The sequence below is a fragment of the Trichechus manatus genome, unplaced genomic scaffold (genome assembly GCF_000243295.1).
Source record: "Trichechus manatus latirostris isolate Lorelei unplaced genomic scaffold, TriManLat1.0 scaffold00157, whole genome shotgun sequence".
In the NCBI taxonomy this organism is placed as follows: domain Eukaryota; kingdom Metazoa; phylum Chordata; class Mammalia; order Sirenia; family Trichechidae; genus Trichechus; species Trichechus manatus.
The window spans coordinates 2,733,840-2,752,475 of NW_004444093.1; the positions used below are offsets into that span (position 1 = coordinate 2,733,840).

Sequence of the window (18,636 nt, forward strand, 5' to 3'; positions counted from 1 at the left end):
GAATATAAGCAGACGTTCTGGCTTTTTGCTCTCTCTGGATCCTGCGGTTGCCTGCTGTCGTCTCATCTCCGGTTCTTGGGACTTGAGCTATCAGCTTATCTGCCGAACCTGGGATTCGTCGATCTGCACAACCTGTGAGTGGGAGCCCTGCTCTCCGACCTGCCGATCTTGGGCCTGCCAGCTTCTGTGGCTGCGTGACTTGGGAGAGGCCTCTACCCTGATCCATGGACTTGGGACGTTCTAGCCTCTACAATCACGTGAGCTGTTTCCTTGATATAAATCTCTCTGTATATATGTATGTATACACTTTACTGGTTTTGCTTCTCTAGAGAACCCAGCCTACGACACCATACTAATTGTAAATGTAAAGGACATGGTTACGCAAGGAAAGAATAAGGCATAGTTCCTGCCTTCAAGAAGCTTACAACAGGGGGAAGCAGTCACGAGAAACAAAAGATGTCAATAAACATTAAAAACCTTTATAACAGCCATAAAATGTCTCAGATGTGCTTACTGCTAAGTTGTATACTCTTTATTGACTGTAGGTATTTAGAATTTTACGTTGCATAGGAAATGGCATTTTTCTGTGAACATATATTCATCTCGTGCCTCCTTTAAGGAACACCTCTGTGCCAGCCAATATGCAGGTGCTGGTCAGGAGCATGACAGGGGTAACGAGCAAACGGGGAAATCTCTAAGTTGAGCCCCACCCATCCCCCCAATTTGAGCACCTAGGAACAATCTCTAGGTTGCGCTCCCCTCCCCCAATTTCAAGATGAATAGATGCTGATAATGGTGACGATGATGCCAGCAGAAATGCCTTCCCCACTCTTGTCTGGCTGCCTCTGTTAGGTTCCTTTCATATTTGTGGTGTCATGGAATGTCATTTTGCATCTCATCTGACACCCCCTTAGACTTGTGCCTGGGGGGCAAGTGCCCTCTTCTGCATCCTACCCCTGACCCTCACCACTTCAGGTGCTGGGCAGTCAGTGGTGAACAAAACAGGCTGTGGCCCCTCAAGGAACTTCAGCATTTACTATAGGATGGACACACTATAGAAACTTTAACAGAAAATAACTATATATAACTCATTCATAAAAAATTATATATAGGGTACTTAATGGCACAATCAGTTGCTCTGTGGAAAGAATAAGTATCTTCTCCCAGACAAGATACAGAATCAAAAATGATTTTGTGATCAGCTCTGGTGACAGACAGGGGACGCAGTATGTACTATCTGAGTCAGCCAGCCCAAATGCTGCCTTACAGGTGGCTACCTTCGAGTAGAAAAGAACACTAAGGAATACCCAGACAGAGAATATTTTGTAATATAACCTGCTCCACGGCAAGTAGCAGATTGTTAAAAGCTTGGTCTATTTTTCAGTGATTACTTTATAAGTAAAGGTGAGGCTCTAGCCCCATACCTATACACTTAACAGCTCAATGAATGTCCTAGAGGTGATTATGTCTTGAATGGCTTAGTATTCCTTCAGCACACTTCTTCTGTCGGTATTTACCCTTCAAATCATGTTAGGAAATCAAAGCGCACATATTTAGAACTGAAGCTGTTCCAGCTGAGAGGTGCAATGGAATAGCATCAACTTTACTTATCTTAGAACCAAAAGCAAAATACCAAATTCATTCCAACATGTAGTCAGATTGCTGTCCTGAAGAAATGTACTTTTCTGTTCGAGTGCCAGCCCATCAGATTCCTGCTTTGGTTTAAAGGTGACCTCAATGAAAGGTCTGCTTATGGGTTCAAAGAAGTTTGTTGTAACACTGCTGAACATAGGGAAAGAGAATGAAGAAAAAGATATATGAACAGAATAAACATAAAAAGGCAAGCAAAAAAAAAAAAAAAATCTCTGTCATGCTCAACATAAAAGTTATTACTGCAACAAACACCAACAGTTCACTCTGGCTCATGCCAGTCCCTTTTGTCATGGAAACAGCTAAGAAACATCAAAGAAGAGTAATCTTGATGGACACAGTGAGAAGCTGCAGAAAAGTGGCCCCTGGAGCTGGAGGATCATTGCTTGTAACATCTTCATCTTAAGATGAGGAGACTAAGGCTGGGAGATGCTGAATGCCTGGGTAGATCAGAGCTCCCACACAGACAGCCAGGAAGAGTCAATGTTTCCCAAGCCAGTGCTGCTCCACAGGCTTCATTTGGGTAGCCTATCACCTACGATGCTATCACCTATGATGCAAGCACGGCCAGCTCTCTCCTGGAAACAGCAGTGGAACCTGCGCTCCCCTCACCACTGTACTCTCTATTTGCACTGCTTATGGAGTGCACTGCTTATGGAGCCATTCCTTCAAAAGTTGTTCCCTTTAGAGGTAGGACTTTAAAAATAAGTAAACAATTGGACTTTAACAGGTCAAATATTCCATTTTCCCCCTCAAAACTATAAATAAATATATGTCTAAATTTCTGACATTTATGTTTATCCTTCTGCAATTCTTAATACTTTTTAGTCCAAAGTAGTTTCTAACATAAGAGAAAGAAGGATAAAATATAAATTTATATTTTCATGTACTATTTACCCAGTTGCCATTGAGTCCATTCCAACTCATGGCAACCCCATGTGTGTTAGAGTAGAACTGTGCTGCACAGAGTTTGCAATGGCTGATTTTTCAGAAGTAGACTGCCAGCCCTTTCTTCCAAGGCACCTCAGGGTAGACCTGAACCTCCAATCTTTTGGTTAGCAGCAGAGTGTGTGAACTGTATGTACCACCCAGTGACTCCCATTATCAATTATTAATGTAGCATCATGTTCTCAGTCTCCCAGTCTAAACAATTAGAGTCACTTTTGCCATCACCAATTCTTTCATTCCTCTTATTTAAATCTGCTACCAAATAAATCATCTTTCCCCATGAAAAACCCTCCATCATTTCCAATATCATCTCCTCACACTAATTTATTTAGCCCACTTATACCTTCCACCACATCAGAGTCAAATTCTACAATTTGACTTTTAAGAGGTTCCATCACCTAGCCATACCTTGCCTATTCAATCTTTTCTTCTGCCCTCTGATATGGTAGATACACCTTCCTATGGTCTTCCAAATCGATCCTCTCCTAATCTGCAGTACCATCTACCTGCAGCCCCATAACGTTTCGATTATTTATCCCTTTTGGACACTGGCTCAAGCAACCGACTCTGCCAAAAATACCATCCCTCTCTCCCTTTCTCCCTCCGGATTCACAACCCTCAAAGCCCTACTCAAACCTCACCCCTCCTAGGAAAGCTTCCCTAACCACTCCGCCCATACCCCAGTATTCATAACTCACTTTTGTACTCAACTGTTCTCTAATTAAAACATAAATAAATACAGCTGCTTGAGAAAAGGAACTCTCTCTTTTATGACACCTAAGCCGATTCTGAACAGAGAAGGGGAGATGAGTAAACTCTTAATAACACACAAAGAAAGAAAAATCAGTGCTAGAATGCCATTCCTTTACAACCTGGTCACTTACTCTCAAAAGGCCAGGAAAAGTACACACAAAATGTATGGACATTAACTGTTTTCTACCTTATCCGGCTTCGGGTGGTGGGAGTCACAGATGCTGTGGGAGAGGAGGAGAGGGAGAGCTGTGGGGACGTGGTTCCAATAGCCATAAGTGAGGCCGGTGATGCGCCCTCTGGTGTAGAAATGTCCCGTTTCATTTCTTCACTACTTCGTCGAGACACTGACGGTGAGAAATGGTCATTATGCACTTTACAGCAAACACATTTGGGACATTTTAAATATTTGCTACTGAAGGTTCCAAAGAACATATATTATCATATTGGAGGAAAAATTTACACCATCTTTATCTTACTGATAACTTGAAGGGATTTTTTAATTAAAAAGTCTGTAAAAAGGTAGAGCAATTGAAATCTGCATTGGACTCCACATTCTTTGAGGGTAGGTGGTATGTCTTATCCATTTTTATAACACTCATGGTATCGAGCACATAGTGAGTACTCCATAAACGTTTAATTACAAACACAACTGAAAAACAAGATCTAACTAAAGCAGTACTGCCAAATACCCACAATTAAAATCAACACAGTGCTTCCAAACTTAGCCAAAACTGCCATTAAAGGGACAGAAAGAAAGGAGATGCTTCATTACAGGCTACAATTATTTCTGGGTCAGGCCACGTTTTAAAAAACATAAATCAAGGAGACAGACAGAAAATCAAGGGGTGTCAACTAATGGGAAAGAGCAACAATCTGAGAAGTTTGAAAGTTTGACACGGTAAGACACTGTACCTTGTTAGGATTACAACAAGCTCTCCTAAGAACTGTCACGTAGAAGTAGCCACTTCAGCCATTGAAAGCAGAGCCACCAGAGCACCCTTGCAGTGAGGACACAATGAATACAACCAGGTGCTCAAGATGCTGAGTACAGTGAGAAGTGAGATGTGGACAAAGTTCCAGACCTCAGACAACTTCTCTCTCACCTTGGAAGGTGCTGGATATGCAGAAAGCACTAACTGTATCACCCTTGTGCTGGTAATATCAATGTGCAATCAACGCTGCATATTCATTCTTTTATTTCCCTTGATTACTGAAACCATCTCCCTTTTATTTGCTAAGACTTTCTTGGTGGTTTTAGGATAACCACAAGCAGAGTAAAACTCTGCATTATGGTAGTACAGTGATGCTCTTAAGGACCCAGAGGGGACAGACACTTTCCTCTATTAACTGGTACTAGAATGATATGCTTGTATAGTTATGGTACACTTTTATTTTTGTGTTTTTCTTTCAACGTCTGATCTCTTTATGCCTCAGATCAGCAGTTTCTTTTAGTTGATATGCTAGGAAATGGATGAGAAAATCTCTTAGAATTTTATATAAAATAGAAAAACAGATTCAAGAGAGAATCTGAAGAATTCTGTTATGGGAAAAACACACAGAAAAAGGCTTTGGGACCTGGGCTTTTTGATAGTAACTGTAGGCTATCATAGGACTTTCCCACTGACTTGAAGACCTGCCTACGGTGCCTGTGCTCAGTTTAACTCCATGGAGAAGTGGGTCAGTAACTGCTGAGGCAGGACGATAGGTGTCTCTCCTTTTCTGGTACAATTTCTAGTTGAGATATTAACGGTAGGAAAAGGCCACGAAGAGAATGCATCCAAGATGAAAAAACAATATGCACAACCAAAAAACTGAAGCGTTAGCTTCAGAAGACAAAGTGAGCCCACCAAATTCACAATTATAGGATGGCTTTATCAGTAAAGAGCTGTGGCTGCTCACCAAACTGTAAGCAGTTTGAATCCACCCAGCTGCTCCTTGGAAACCCTATGGGGCATTTCTACTCTGTAATATAGGGTTGCTATGAGTCAGAATTGACTTGACGGCAACGGGTTTTACCATACTGGAAAATTTTAGCTTCTGGAGTTCTGGTGTGCTCTAGAGTAACTTTTCAAAATCAGTCATGACACACCTTGGGATAAATATTCTAATCTTTCATGTCGACGTCAACTTTTTATGAATATTTGTTAAGTGAATGGAACTATCTAGCTTTTGTTTTGTTTTTTTTTTTTTAAATCCGGGCAGTGAAATGTGATTTCTATATACTCATTTGGAAGACAGAATAGGGCAAATTCAGAGTGAAAAATAACCAACTCAAAGAGCTAAAGAAGCAAGTAGAGTTAAATAATAAGATAAAATATTCAGTACCATCACTAAGACTTCCGGAAGAGTCAGCAGGCAGAGCCATTACCTGAGATGGTCTTGGCACTCTCCATGGCAGGCACTCTTGGCAGAGCAGCAGGTCTGCTGGTTGAAGATGTCCTTAACAGATGCTCTATGTAAGGTGGGAAGGGTCACAACAAAGAAAGCGATATTGAACTTTGCAGTGACAAAGGAGAATTTTACTCCTCTAACCCTTGAGGCTATCTTTCAAAACAACTCCCACAGACAAAGAACCCAGAACAACATTTCATTCAGATTTTACTTCTAGGGGTGAGACGCTCTGCACAGATGAATGCTTCTAAACCACTGGTGGCCACTTACCTCTTCGATTCAATTCTACCAAAATCAAAGATGGCTCTATTTCATCTAGATCTAAAATTATAAACTATATAAAGCCTTACCCTGACAGGCTTACAGGTCATGGGGAAGTCACACATATCTACAATCACAGGCAAGTAAGGACAGGAGAATTACAACCACAGAATCATAAAGGGCTATGAGACCCCAGAGGACAAAGTCATTCACTTGCACTTCAGGCAGCAGGGAAGGCTTCAAAACACAAGACATTAAACTGGGCCTTATCAGTAAAGAAGAGGGTGGGAACAGTATTTCAGCCAGACAATAATAAGAGCAAAAGTACACGGACATTGGAATTAGACAAAAAGAAATCCTAGTATGGCTAAGACACAGGGCATGTGGAAAACCGCGAGGACAGCAGCAAAGGGGTTTTAAAGGAGGATGAGGCTGGTGGACGGGAACCCTCACTACCTGGATGTGGACTTTAGTCTGAGGGAATAAGAAGGTTTCACACATTTCTGAGCATCTGGGGAAGGACACAAATGTAACAGATGCCGCCTCTGCCTTCTGTGTCCACAGCCTTCCCTGTTCCACTCCTCCCTTGCTCTCTAAACAAGTACTGTCTTAGCACAGGCACATGCTGTTCCCTGCTTCCAGGGCCCCTTCTCTTCCATCCCCTCTCTGGCTGGCTGTCTTGATCACCCCTCAGGCCTCAGCCTGCAAATCACTTCTTCAGGACCTGCTCCCCCACCAGCCTCCCTTCCTGCACACTTTTTATCCAGGGCCACATGCCTGACAAGAGGCTGTCTTCAGGCCAGGACATGTGGAGGCAGGCACAAGGACAAACCAGATGTGTCCTCCCTGCCCGGAGCCTGGTGTGCTATGGCTGTGTGACTAGCCTGAGGGAAAGCACCAACTCTGAACCTAACGAAGACAGTTAAATCAGCTGTCCAAGAACGTCCCCGCAGCAAATATATGTTAACCATATACCAACTAAACAGGTCATTTACTACTTCTTTTTAAGAACTGCAATATCAAAAATACTCCCTCTCAAAATATCATGATGTCAAAAGCAATGGCATATACATTATCTTTTAAGAATATAACACATCTTTTATTCTGAAATATATTTTCTAAGAGTGTGAAGAACACTTAGCTAAAATTACACACTGTTTTGGAGGGGAAGGGAGTAGAAAAAGCTTACTTTCTGAACAAAAATGCGGAACATCTAGCTAAAAGACAGAGCACCTTTCTTATCTTGCACACATATCACCTCTGCACAGAGGATAAAGGCGTCAATCAGAACCCTGAACCCTGTCAGCAGTTGGCATCTGTCCTACGGGAACAGCACATTATGCACAGAGTCTGACAAACAAAACAAAGTTAGCAAAACATGGAAACAGCAGGAAACAGAAGTCAACATTTAAATCAAATGTTCCATCTATAATTATGAAACTGTGATCATTTCGCTAAAATCTCAGTCTTCCAAAGAAGACAGTAGATTAAGAAAGTGAAAACAGAAGTTAAAAAGACAAAGAAATCAAAACTGGGAGTGTCGGTGTGATGGTTAATGTTATGTGTCACCTTTGCTAGGCCATGATTCCCAACATTATGTAATTATCCTCCATTTTGTGATCTGACATAAGGGGAGCTTCCTTGGGCATGTGGCTTATATGCAATATATACGGATGTTCTGGCAAAGCTTTCTCTCTCTTGATCTTGCATCTGATTCGACACCCTCTTTTGAACTCAGGTTTTTGGGACGTAAGCCATCTGACATGCAGATTTTGGATTCGGCAGCCCTGCAACCACATGAGTCAGGAGAAGCCTACAGCCTGACACATGACCTACAGACTTGGGACTTGCCAGCCTCCACAACTGCACGAGTCCTTTCCTAGAAATAAAGCTCTCTCTATATATATATTCATACATATACACTTCACTGGTTTTGCTCCTCTAAAGAATCCATCCTAAGACATTTGGTACCGAGAGTGGTTTAAGAGGAATAAAATCATAAAGATGAGTTTCCTGAATTGGTTCTCAAGTCTGGCTAATCTTAGAGGTGCTGATGACTCTGCCTCCAGTAGTAAAGTGGGCTCTGCTAATCCACGGTATAAGGTGGTAACAGAAATATGCAAAATATCACCACCAATGGATCAAATATTTGTGAGAGACAAGGCTCCAGATGATTGCATATTTGATACTTCTCTATAATTTTGTCAGAATGAGAAGTATGAGGAAGCAGGTTGGTTGGTCCTAGACAAAGTGGTGAAAGAAAGGGATGAGCTGAAAGCTTCAGAGCCACAGTTCAATCACTGCATACAAGACCTGAAAGTTGCCACCTGTGCCCCGAAAGAAAGCCTCATTTTTTGTAGTAACAAAGCCGAAAACCAAACCCAGAGTCTTATCGTAATAGTGGCTGAATTACAATGCTAACTGAATCTGCAACCTGAAATAGCGTCTGAAGTTAAAAGTGAGGGCACTGATTGGGAAGAAATGGGATCTTGAAACTTGGGTAGATAAACAGCTGGGGACACTGAGTACCAAAATTCTACTGAATCACTCCTACCAACAGAACGAGCCCTCTTACTCCCATCTAAAGAGATGACTCCACCTTTGTTTGCTAAGCCACCCTACCCAGGAAAACCATTCTCCATTCCACAACCATCTGATGAGATTAACCCAGCTATGCCTGAAGAGTCTTTCTTTGTCTAAGATATCACCTAGGGTGGCGCCTGCGGCACTTCATGATGCAGATGCCTTACAAGCCATTTCTGAAAGTCCCCAAGGCCCACCCACACCATTCATTTTTGTTTCCAGAACTATAGCTAGACTTACACCCCAGCGAGCCCTAAGAGGTGAAGTATAAAGTGTGACCCATGAGGAGGTACGCTATACTTCAAAACAACTGCTTGATTTTTAAACATATACAAACAGAAACCTAGGGAGTATGTGTGGGAATGGCTATTAAGAGTGTGTGAAAATGGTGCAAGGAACACAAAGATGGATCAGTCTGAGTTTACTGATTTGGGCCCACTAAGCACAGATTCTTCATTCAGTGTTTCAGGATGAGAAGTTGGAAAAGGATCTAATTGTTGGGTTAGTTCACTGAAGCATGGATTAAACGATGGCCTACACTAAGTAAGTTAACTGCCAGAACTGCCTTGGTATATTGTAGAAGAAGGTATCCATAGGCTTAGGGAAATAGGCATGTCAGAGTGGATTTACCAGGTTGGACTCACAGACCCACCCATGGAGTGTCCAAAGGACATACCTTTTACCACAACAGTGAGGAACAAATCTGTGAAGGGAGCCCCAGCATCCTAGAAGACTGCTGTGATTGCTCTTTTATGTATGTCAGATTTGACAGTGGGAATTGCCCTAACTGAAAAAAGACACCTAACTACAATGGGGCTAATCGAACCCTGGAGTGGTAAGGGCCAAGTGGCAGCACTTACTCCCCAAAGAAAAGGTGGCTGTGGTTATCGTAATGGACAGCAGAGCCAAAGCAGTAATCAGAAGCGTCTGACTGTATGGACTTAAGGGGCTGACTACTTAGTCATGGTGTCCCTACGAGTGAAATAGATGGGAAATCTACTAAATATTTATTTGATCTGGACAAGCGGAAGAATTCAGGTAAAGAAAATCGCCAGAATAGAGAGTCACAGCAACTCAATCAATTTCCAGACCTGACCTAGTTTACAGACCTACAACCTATTGAATAAAGGAAGCCAGGTCCCCTTGAGGAAGGACCCCACTACACTGCTACAAATTTATACTGTTAATCTTTCTCCTAGCCTTCCCCACAGGGATCTGTGGCCTTTTACAAAATAATCAGACTTTTCAGGGATTACTGGACACTGGCTCTGAACTGACACTAATTCCAAGAGACCAAAAACGTCACTGTGGCCCACCAGTCAGAGTAGGGGTGCAGAGAGGTTATTATTTATTTTTTTCCTGCAATATAGGATGGTTTTACATTTAATTATATTTGATTTTTCTTCCAAATTTTATTTATTTTACTGTTGTAGTTGAGAATATACACAGCAAAACATACACCAATTCAAGTTTCTACATATACAAGTCAGTGACTCTGATTACATTCTTTGAGTTGTACAATCATTCTCACCTTTTTCAGAGTTGCTCGTCATTAACAAAAAATCATTGCCATCTAAGGTTTCATTTTGGGATGTGATGTTAAGGGGAGTTTCTTTGAGTTGCTGTTACCAATTTGATCCCATATAGATAGTTCTTAAGAGCATAATGCTCAAGGTGAACCTTTTTCACTAGCAAATTAAACCACTATATGGTTTTAAAATGACTTCAGGGAACATTTTTGGTTTAAGGTTTAAAGATTATCTCAGGATAATGCTTTCAGATGTTCAGCGGCTATATGGCTACAGAAAGTCTAGAACCCATGAAAATTTTACACTCTGTTCTAAATTTTCCCCCTTTTGATCAGGATTCTTCTATGAAATCTTTGATCAAAATGTTCAATAACGGTAGTCAGTCACTGTCCAGTTCTTCTGGTATCATGGCAAAGAAGGCAGTTGTTCTTGGAGGCAATTACCAACACATTCCATATTTGAGGTCAGGTTATTACTGGAGTCTTAGCTCAGGTCTGTCTCACAGTGGTTCCAGTGGGTTCCTGAACTCATCCTGTAGTGATTTCCCCAGTTCCAGAATACACAACTGGAATAGACATACTCATAAAATGGCAGAATCCCCACACCGGATACCTGACATATGGAGTAAGGGCTACTATGGTAGGAAAAGCCAAGTGGAAGCCATAAGAACTGCCCCTACCTAGGAAAAAAGGAAACCAAAAGCAATACCACATTCCTGAAGGGATTGAAAAGATTGCTGCCACCATCAAGGACTTGAAGGATACAGGGGTGGTGATTCCAAGCACATTCCCATTCAGCTTGCCTATCTGACCTGTGCAAAAAACAGATGGAGCTTGGACAATGACAGTAGATTATCAAAAACTTAACCAGGTGGTAACTCCAATTGCAGCTGCTGTTCCAGATGTGATTTCACTACTTAAGCTAATTAAAATATCTCCCAGTACCTGGTATGCAGCTACTGATCTGGCTAATGCCTTTTCTCCATACCTGTTTTGAAGGACCACCAGAAACAGTCTGCTTTCAGCTGGCAATGCCAGCAATATACTTTCATTGTCCTACCTCAGAGGTATATCAACTCTTCAGCCCTGTCATAATTTAGTTTCCAGGGATCTTGATTGTCTTTCCCTTCCACAGGATGTCATGCTGGTCTCGTTACATTGATGACAGTATGCTGAACGAATCTAGTAAGGAAGAAGCATCAATGGCTCTAGACTTATGGGTAAGACATTTCCGTGCTAGAGGGTGGGAAATTAATCCCACAAAAATTCAGGCGTCTTTCACCTTAGTGAAATTTCAAGGGGTCCGGTGGTGTGGGACATGTTGAGATAGTCCTTCTAAAGGGATGGATAAGTTGTTACATCTGGCCCTTCCTACCACTAAAAAGGAGGCACAATGCCTGGTGGGCCTCTTTGGATTTTGGAGGGAACAAATCCCTCAGTTGGATGGGTTACTCTGTCCTATTTATCAAGTGACTCGAAAAGCTGCTAGTTTTGACTGGGGCCCAGAACAAGAGAAGGCGCTGCAACAGGTACAGGCTGCCTTGCAAGCCGCTCTGCCACTTGGGCCATAATGATATGGCTGATCCAACAGTGCCTGAAAAGTCAGTGGCAGACAGAGATGATGTTTAGAGTCACTAGCAGGCCTCTATTGGTAAAACATAGTGCAGGCTCTTAGCATTTTGGAGCAAAGCCCTGCCATCCTTGCAGATAACTAACTCCTTTTGAGAAACAGCTTTTGGCTTGTTACTGGGTCTTAGTAGAGACTGAACACTTAATCATGGGCCACCAAGTCATCATGCAGCCTGAGCTGCCCATCATGAACTGGTTTGTTGTCTGACTCACAGAGTCATAAAGTTGGGTGTGCTCAGCAGCATTCCATCATTAAATGAAGTGGTAGATGAGATGGGGCTCAAGCAGGACATGAAAGCACAAGTTAGTTACATGAGGAAGTGTCCCAAATGTCCATGGTTTCCACTACTGTCACATTACCTTCCCTCTCCCAGTCTGCACCTATGGCCTCATGGGGAGTTCCTCTTGGTCAGCTGACTGAGGAAGAGAAAACTTGTGCCTGGTTTACAGATGATTCTAGCAATATGCAGGCACCACTCGTAAGTGGACAGCAACAGCACTGCTGCCCCTTTCTGGGACCTCCCTGAAGGACAGTGGTGAAGAGAAATCTTCCCAATGGGCAGAACCTCAAGTAGTGCACCTAGCTGTTCACTATGCTTAGAAGGAGAAACAGCCAGATGTGTGATTGTGTACTGATTCTTGGAAGGAACATGATTGGAAAACAGGAGACAAAGAGGTATGCAGAAGAAGTATGTGGATAGACCTCTTTGAATGGGCCAAAGAAGCAAAAATATTTGTCTCTCACATGAATGTTCACCAAAGGGTGATGCTGGCAGAGGAGGATTTTAACAATCAAGTGGATAGTGTGACCCATTCTGCGGTTACCAGTCATCTTCTTTCCCCAGCCACTCCTGTCATTTCCCAATGGGCTCAAGAACAAAGTGGCATGGTGGCAGGGATGGAACTTATGCATGGGCACAGCAACATGGACTTCCATTCACCAAGGCCAACTTGGCTACAACCAGTGCTGAGTGCCCAATCTTCCAGAAGCAGAGACAAACACCGAGTCCCTGATGTGGCACCATTCCTCCAGGTGGTCAGCCAGCAACCTGATGGAAGGCTGATTATACGGGACAGCTTTCAACATGAAAACGCAGCATTTTGCTCTTACTGGAATAGACACTCTGGATATGGATTTGCCCTCCCTGCACGCAATGCTTCCGCCAAAACTACCACCCATGCACTCACAGAATGCCATATCCACCGTCATGGTATCCCACATAGCATTGCCTTGGATCAAGGGACTCACTTCACAGCAAATGAAGTGTGGCAATGGGCCCGTGCTCATGAATTCACTGGTCTTACCACTTTCCCCATTGTCCTGAAGCAGCTGGCTTAATTGAATGACGGAATGGCCTTCTAAAGACACAATTACGGCACCAGCTAGGTGGCCAATACCTTCCGGGTTGGGGCAATGATCTCCAGGAGGCTGTATATGCTCTAAACCAGCGTCCAATATATGCTGCTGTTTCTCCCATATCCAGGATTCATGGGCCCAGGAATTAAGGAGTGAAAACAGGAGTGGCACCACTCGCTATTACCCCAAGTGACCCACTTACAAAATTTTTGCCTCCTGGCCCTGCAACCCTTTGCTCTGCAGGTCTAGAGGTCTTAGTTCCAAAGGGAGGAACGCTCCCAACTGGAGACACATCACTGATTCCACTGAACTAGAAGTTAAGAATACTACCTAGCCACTTTGGGCTCCTTACACCTCTGGATCAACAAGCAAAGAAGGGAGTTACCATACTAGCTGGTGTGATTGATCCTGATTACCAAGAGAAAATCAGATTGATATTACATAAGGGAGGTAAAGAAAAGTATGTCTGGAATGCAGGAGATCCCGTAGGGCGTCTCTCAGTACTACCATGCCCTGTGATTAAAGCCAATGGAAAACTACAGCAACCCAATCTGACGTGACTACTAATGACCTAGACCCTTCAGGAATGAAGGTTTGGGTCACCTCACCAGGCAAAGAACCATGACCAGCTGAGATGCTTGCTGAGGGCAAAGGGAATATGGAATGGCTGGTTTAAGGTTATGACCAGTTATACCAGATATGACCACATGACCAGTTGCAGAAACAAAGACTGTAATTGTTATGACTATTTCTGCTTTGTATGTGTACATCAAATATTTTTGTTTTCTTCACTTATGAAATATAAGATATAAACAGGGCCAGTGCATTTTCAGTTGTATGTGTGTTCACTGTATCATGTCAGGCGCAAGTATGACTTTCTAATTGTCTTTATTCAGAGATTATGTATGGTTTAAGGAGATGTGTACATGTGCCAAGTTGACAAGGGGTGGACTGTGATGGTTAAGGTTGTGTGTCAACATGACTGTGCCATGATTCTCAGTGGTTTGGCAGTTGTATGACGTTGTGATCACTTTTATGATGAGATGTGATATAATGTGATCACCTCCATGATGAGATCTACTGTGAGAAGCCAATCAGTTCAAAAGGAGTTTCCTGCATCAAATATAAGTGAACATTCTGGCAAGGCTCATGGGCTTTTGGTAGATCTGGATCTTGCAGCTGGCTCCTGTTTGTCTGACCTCCAGTTTTTGGTACTTGAGCTAGTTGCTTACCTGTAGTCTGGCCTGCCAATCTTGGGATCTGTCGATCTTGGCAGCCTGTGAGCAAGAGCCCTGCCCTATGACCTGATGATCTGGGGTTCGCTGGACCCTGCGGCTACATGAATCAGGAGAAACTCTATCCTCACTCATGGACTTGGAACCTTCCAGCCTCTACAATCGTGTGAGCCATTCCCTTGATATAACTCTCTCTCTATATATATATTTATATGCTTTACTGGTTTTTCTTCTCTAGAGAACCCAGCCTAAGACACGTGCCCTGTGATTTAAGTCAATGGAAAACTACAGCAACTCAATTCCAATGTGACTACTAATGGCCCAGACTCTTCAGGAATAAAGGTTTGTGTCACCCCACCAGGCAAAGAACGACGACCAGCTGAGGTGCTTGCTGAGAGCAAAGGGAATATGGAATGGGTGGTGGAAGAAGGTAGTTCTAAATATCAGTTATGACCACGTGACCAAATGCAGAAACAAGGACTGTTCAATTGTTATGAGTATTTTCCTTGATTTATTATATGTGTATTTATGCATACATATATATTGCATATGCATATCAAATATTATTGTCTTCCCTCTTACTCATTACTTATATAAGATGTAAACAGTGCACTTTTGGTTGTGCACATTAGTTGTACCATGTTAGGCGCAAGTATGACTTTATAATTGTCTTTATTTAGAGATTATGTATGGTTTAAAGAGATGTGTACAGGTGCCAAGTTAACAAGGCATTGCCTGTGATGGCTAAAGTTATGTGTCAGCTTGGCTACGCCATGATTCTAAAAATTATGTAACTATCCTCCATTTCGTGATCTGATACAAGGGGAGTTTCCTTGGGGGTGTGGCCTGCATTCAACACACATGAATGTTCTAGCAAAGCTCTCTCTCTTGATCCTGCATCCGACTCATCATCATCTGACCTCAGGTTCTTGGGATGTGAGCCAGCAGCCTGCCATCCAGCATGCTAATTTGGGTTCGTCAGTCCCTCAACCATATGAGTCAGGAGAAACTTCCAGCCTGATGTCTGACCCGCAGACTTGGGACTTGCCAGCCTCTGCAACTGTGTGAGCCATTTCCTTGAAATAAATCTCTCTCTATATATTTACATACAACTTTTCACTGGTTTTGCTCCTCTAGAGAACCCAGGCTAAGACAGTCGGTAAAGGACACAGGCATAAGCCCCTATCATTCTCCACGTGGAAAGTGTTTCTAAGGTGCCTGATTTTATTTTTCTTCATTCACAGCACACACCACAGGCACACAACTGAAAATAAAAACCCATGAAATTTACTGCTGAGACTTTAGCCCAAAATCTGCGTAAGTCTATTTCATACTGCAAGCCCAAGGGTCCAAGCTGGTCTCAATTTGGCAGAGAACCCCTACCATAGCTCAACACCTACTTTCTGAAAATATACAAAAATGTACTAAAAGCCCCAATAGGCTATTCTTTTCAAAATTATTTGTGGTAACTTTCAACAGCCACAACATAATCTGCTGCCATTTTATGAAGAAATTTCCCTGAAAGAATGAACATGACCAGAGGCATCTGTCACAGTAAGAATATATGTCCATTTACTACTGCAATGAGTGGCTGATTTCTAACTTTATGCCAAACCATCAGTTTACACTCTTCAGGAAATAAGGTTAGTGTATTACAATCAAATGCAGCAGACAGGAGAGATTATATCCTACAGAAATAGATTCCATTCTACTGCCACAATAAGAAGAGCAAAAGTACAAGGACATCGGAGTTAGAGAATAATGAAATCCTAGTGTGGTCAAGACACAGGGCATGTGGAGCTATTCTTTGCTTTAATCCATTCATTAAACAAAAACCATCTATGTATACCCTCCTTGCCAGGCACCTGGCTTGGTGCAAAGGTCACAGAGGGCAGAAAGGAGACAGGACACTTGCCCTAATGGAGTCTGGAGTGGAAGCCAGATGATAAAAACTCATTACAAGTGAGGTAAGCAAGGAAAGGACAAGGGGCTCTGAGAATACAGCAGTAGGGTGTGACCTTGTCTTGCGGGGAGGTCTGGAAGGGCCTCTTCAGGAAAATGACCTCTAAGATGGGTCTAGAAGGATAAATAATAGTTTCTATATAGGCAAAGAAGAACCTGGAAGGGAAGCGTGTTCCAGGCTGAGTGTCCCAAATATGCCAGGAGAAATACAGGATGGTGGTGCTCAGAGTACAGCAGGTGAGGCTGCACAGGTCAGCTGGGAGGGCCAGATCATGCAAGGGCAAATCATGCAGGCAATGTAGGCCAAGTTCAGTAGTCTGGACTTTATCCTGTTGGCAATGGGTAGTCAGAAGGCTTTATCAAATTAGAATTCCTCTGGCTTCGATGGACTGGAGAGGGCTAACAACACCCACAGGATGACCAGTTAGATGATACAGATGGAGACGATGGTGACATGGATTTGGGTGGTACCAGCACTCTATTGAGGTAGAAGCAACAGATTTGCTGACCAATTTGATGAGAGGTAAGAGGAAAGGAGGTGACAGGTACAAAGATAAGAAAGGTGCTGAGTATTATGGGAGGAAAAGAGACACAAAGACATATTAAATTTGAGAACCCTATGAGATACCTTGGGAAAGACGTGGAGTAGGCAATTAGAGAGGTCAGAAGTTTGGCTGAAAACTCTGAAGTGAATATAGGGAGAAAGTGTAATAGCTGTAGGAGGTAGGGGAGAGAGGAAAGTTTTTTTTCCTTTTTTTTTTTTTTTAATTAGGTGAGACTTAAGAAATAAATAGGTACAGGCAGTTGTCCCTTTATTGTTTCCTGCAGTGCAATGGGTTTCTCTTTACACATGGTCTTTCTGGCCATGGGTTTGTGGTTCTGCCAAAAATAATTGGCTGGGCCACAGCCTGCCCTGTGATTGGTCTATCTTATGCATCTTGCAGGGATTGGACAATTTACTATGCAAATACAATGTATAAAACTCTTGCTGGGATTGGTCAATTACTATGCAAACCAGGTTACTACAGTCTACTGAGGGGATTGGTCAGTTTGTGGTCTTGGTGGGAGGGGTAGGCTTACAAAAGGGCCAATCCCACAGAGGTTCAGGGGGGCCTCACTATCATCAAGAAGATTCTGGAGCTGAGAGTGTCCTTTAGACCCAGGGTCCCTGCGCTGAGAACCTCCCAGACCTAGGAGACAGAGAGAGCTGTAATACTGGAGATGGCACAAGATAGCACTAGATGGAGGCAGCAGTATGAGCAGTGAGAGCCAGGAGACTGGCCTGAGACAGCTGCGGTGGGCTTCCTGACCCACGGAGTGAGGTGCCTGCAGCAGGCTTGCTGACCCACGGAACAAGAGAGCTGAGTGCCTCCGGGCAGGAGGCTTGCTGGCCGAGTGGGGGTGCCTCCAGGCACACGTCCGCAGAACTAAAGAGCTGTAACACTTGCCTGAGCAAAGGCAGAGGCTGAGAAGAGGCTAGCATGGCTGACAGAAGGGCCTGCTAGCCTGGCCAAGAGGAAGCTAGCGCAGCCAAGAAGTGCAGCCTGCCTGCAAGCATGGCCAAGATGTTTAGGATGGGGCTGGTTTCCCAGAGGATTTTTCTCAATGTCTGCTCCAATTTAGGCTTTAGGCTTTAGGCTTTTCTTTGCGTTATACCTCAGCTGAATTTTTTATTTGTGTATTCACTGAGAACAGATTTTCCTTTATAACACTGAACATCTCTGTAATAGTTGCTCTAAAATTTATTTCTGCTAATTCCAACGTATAGGTCATCTCTGGGTAGGTTTCCATTTCTTTTTTATGGGTCACTTTTTTTTCTTTATATGTCTAACAATTTTTTTTTCCCAAACACAAATTATTACTAGAGGAATCGGAAGACTGTTGTACACTGAGGGCAGTCAGTAACATAAACCTCAAACCCAGCCCAGCTCCTGAGTAGTTTTAACTCGAACTCTCACATTAAAGATCTAGCAGAAGTAAAGAGATACCCATATTTCAGGGTATAAAACCAATCACTACTGTCCTACACAAGATGTCTAGCTTTCAACAGAGTTATGAAATATATAAAAAACAAAGGAAAAAACAACACACTATACTATGACATGAAATAATTAGTAAAACTAGACTCAGATATGACACAAACGTTGGAACTATCTGACAGGGTATTTAAAATAACCATGATTAACATGTAAAAATCTCTAATGGAGGAATTCCGGCAAGATGGCGCTCTAGGCAGAAACACCACGCCGTCCCTCCACAACAAAGATCCGAAAAACTAAGCCAAACAGAGAATCAACAATCCTGAAACCCTAGAACATCAAATGAAGAGATAAAGAACT

At 42.9% G+C, this 18,636-nt stretch overlaps 1 protein-coding gene across 5 annotated transcripts in view; it reads right to left on the minus strand.

The window, feature by feature from the left end:
* The window catches only part of SPECC1L (sperm antigen with calponin homology and coiled-coil domains 1 like), a 272,749-nt gene that overhangs the window by 74,407 nt on the left and 179,706 nt on the right, over positions 1-18,636 (minus strand). For 3 of the 5 annotated variants that reach the window (XM_023740531.1, XM_023740528.1, XM_004386171.3), the window contains 2 exons: positions 5,720-5,803; positions 3,539-3,695 (listed from right to left, as the gene is read on the minus strand). In XM_023740531.1, the coding sequence (XP_023596299.1) occupies positions 3,539-3,695; positions 5,720-5,803 (241 nt within the window). Of the gene's footprint in view, positions 1-1,633; positions 1,783-3,538; positions 3,696-5,719; positions 5,804-9,996; positions 11,297-18,636 lie in introns of those variants that run through there. The other 2 variants (XM_023740527.1, XM_023740529.1) reach the window with 2 other exon arrangements.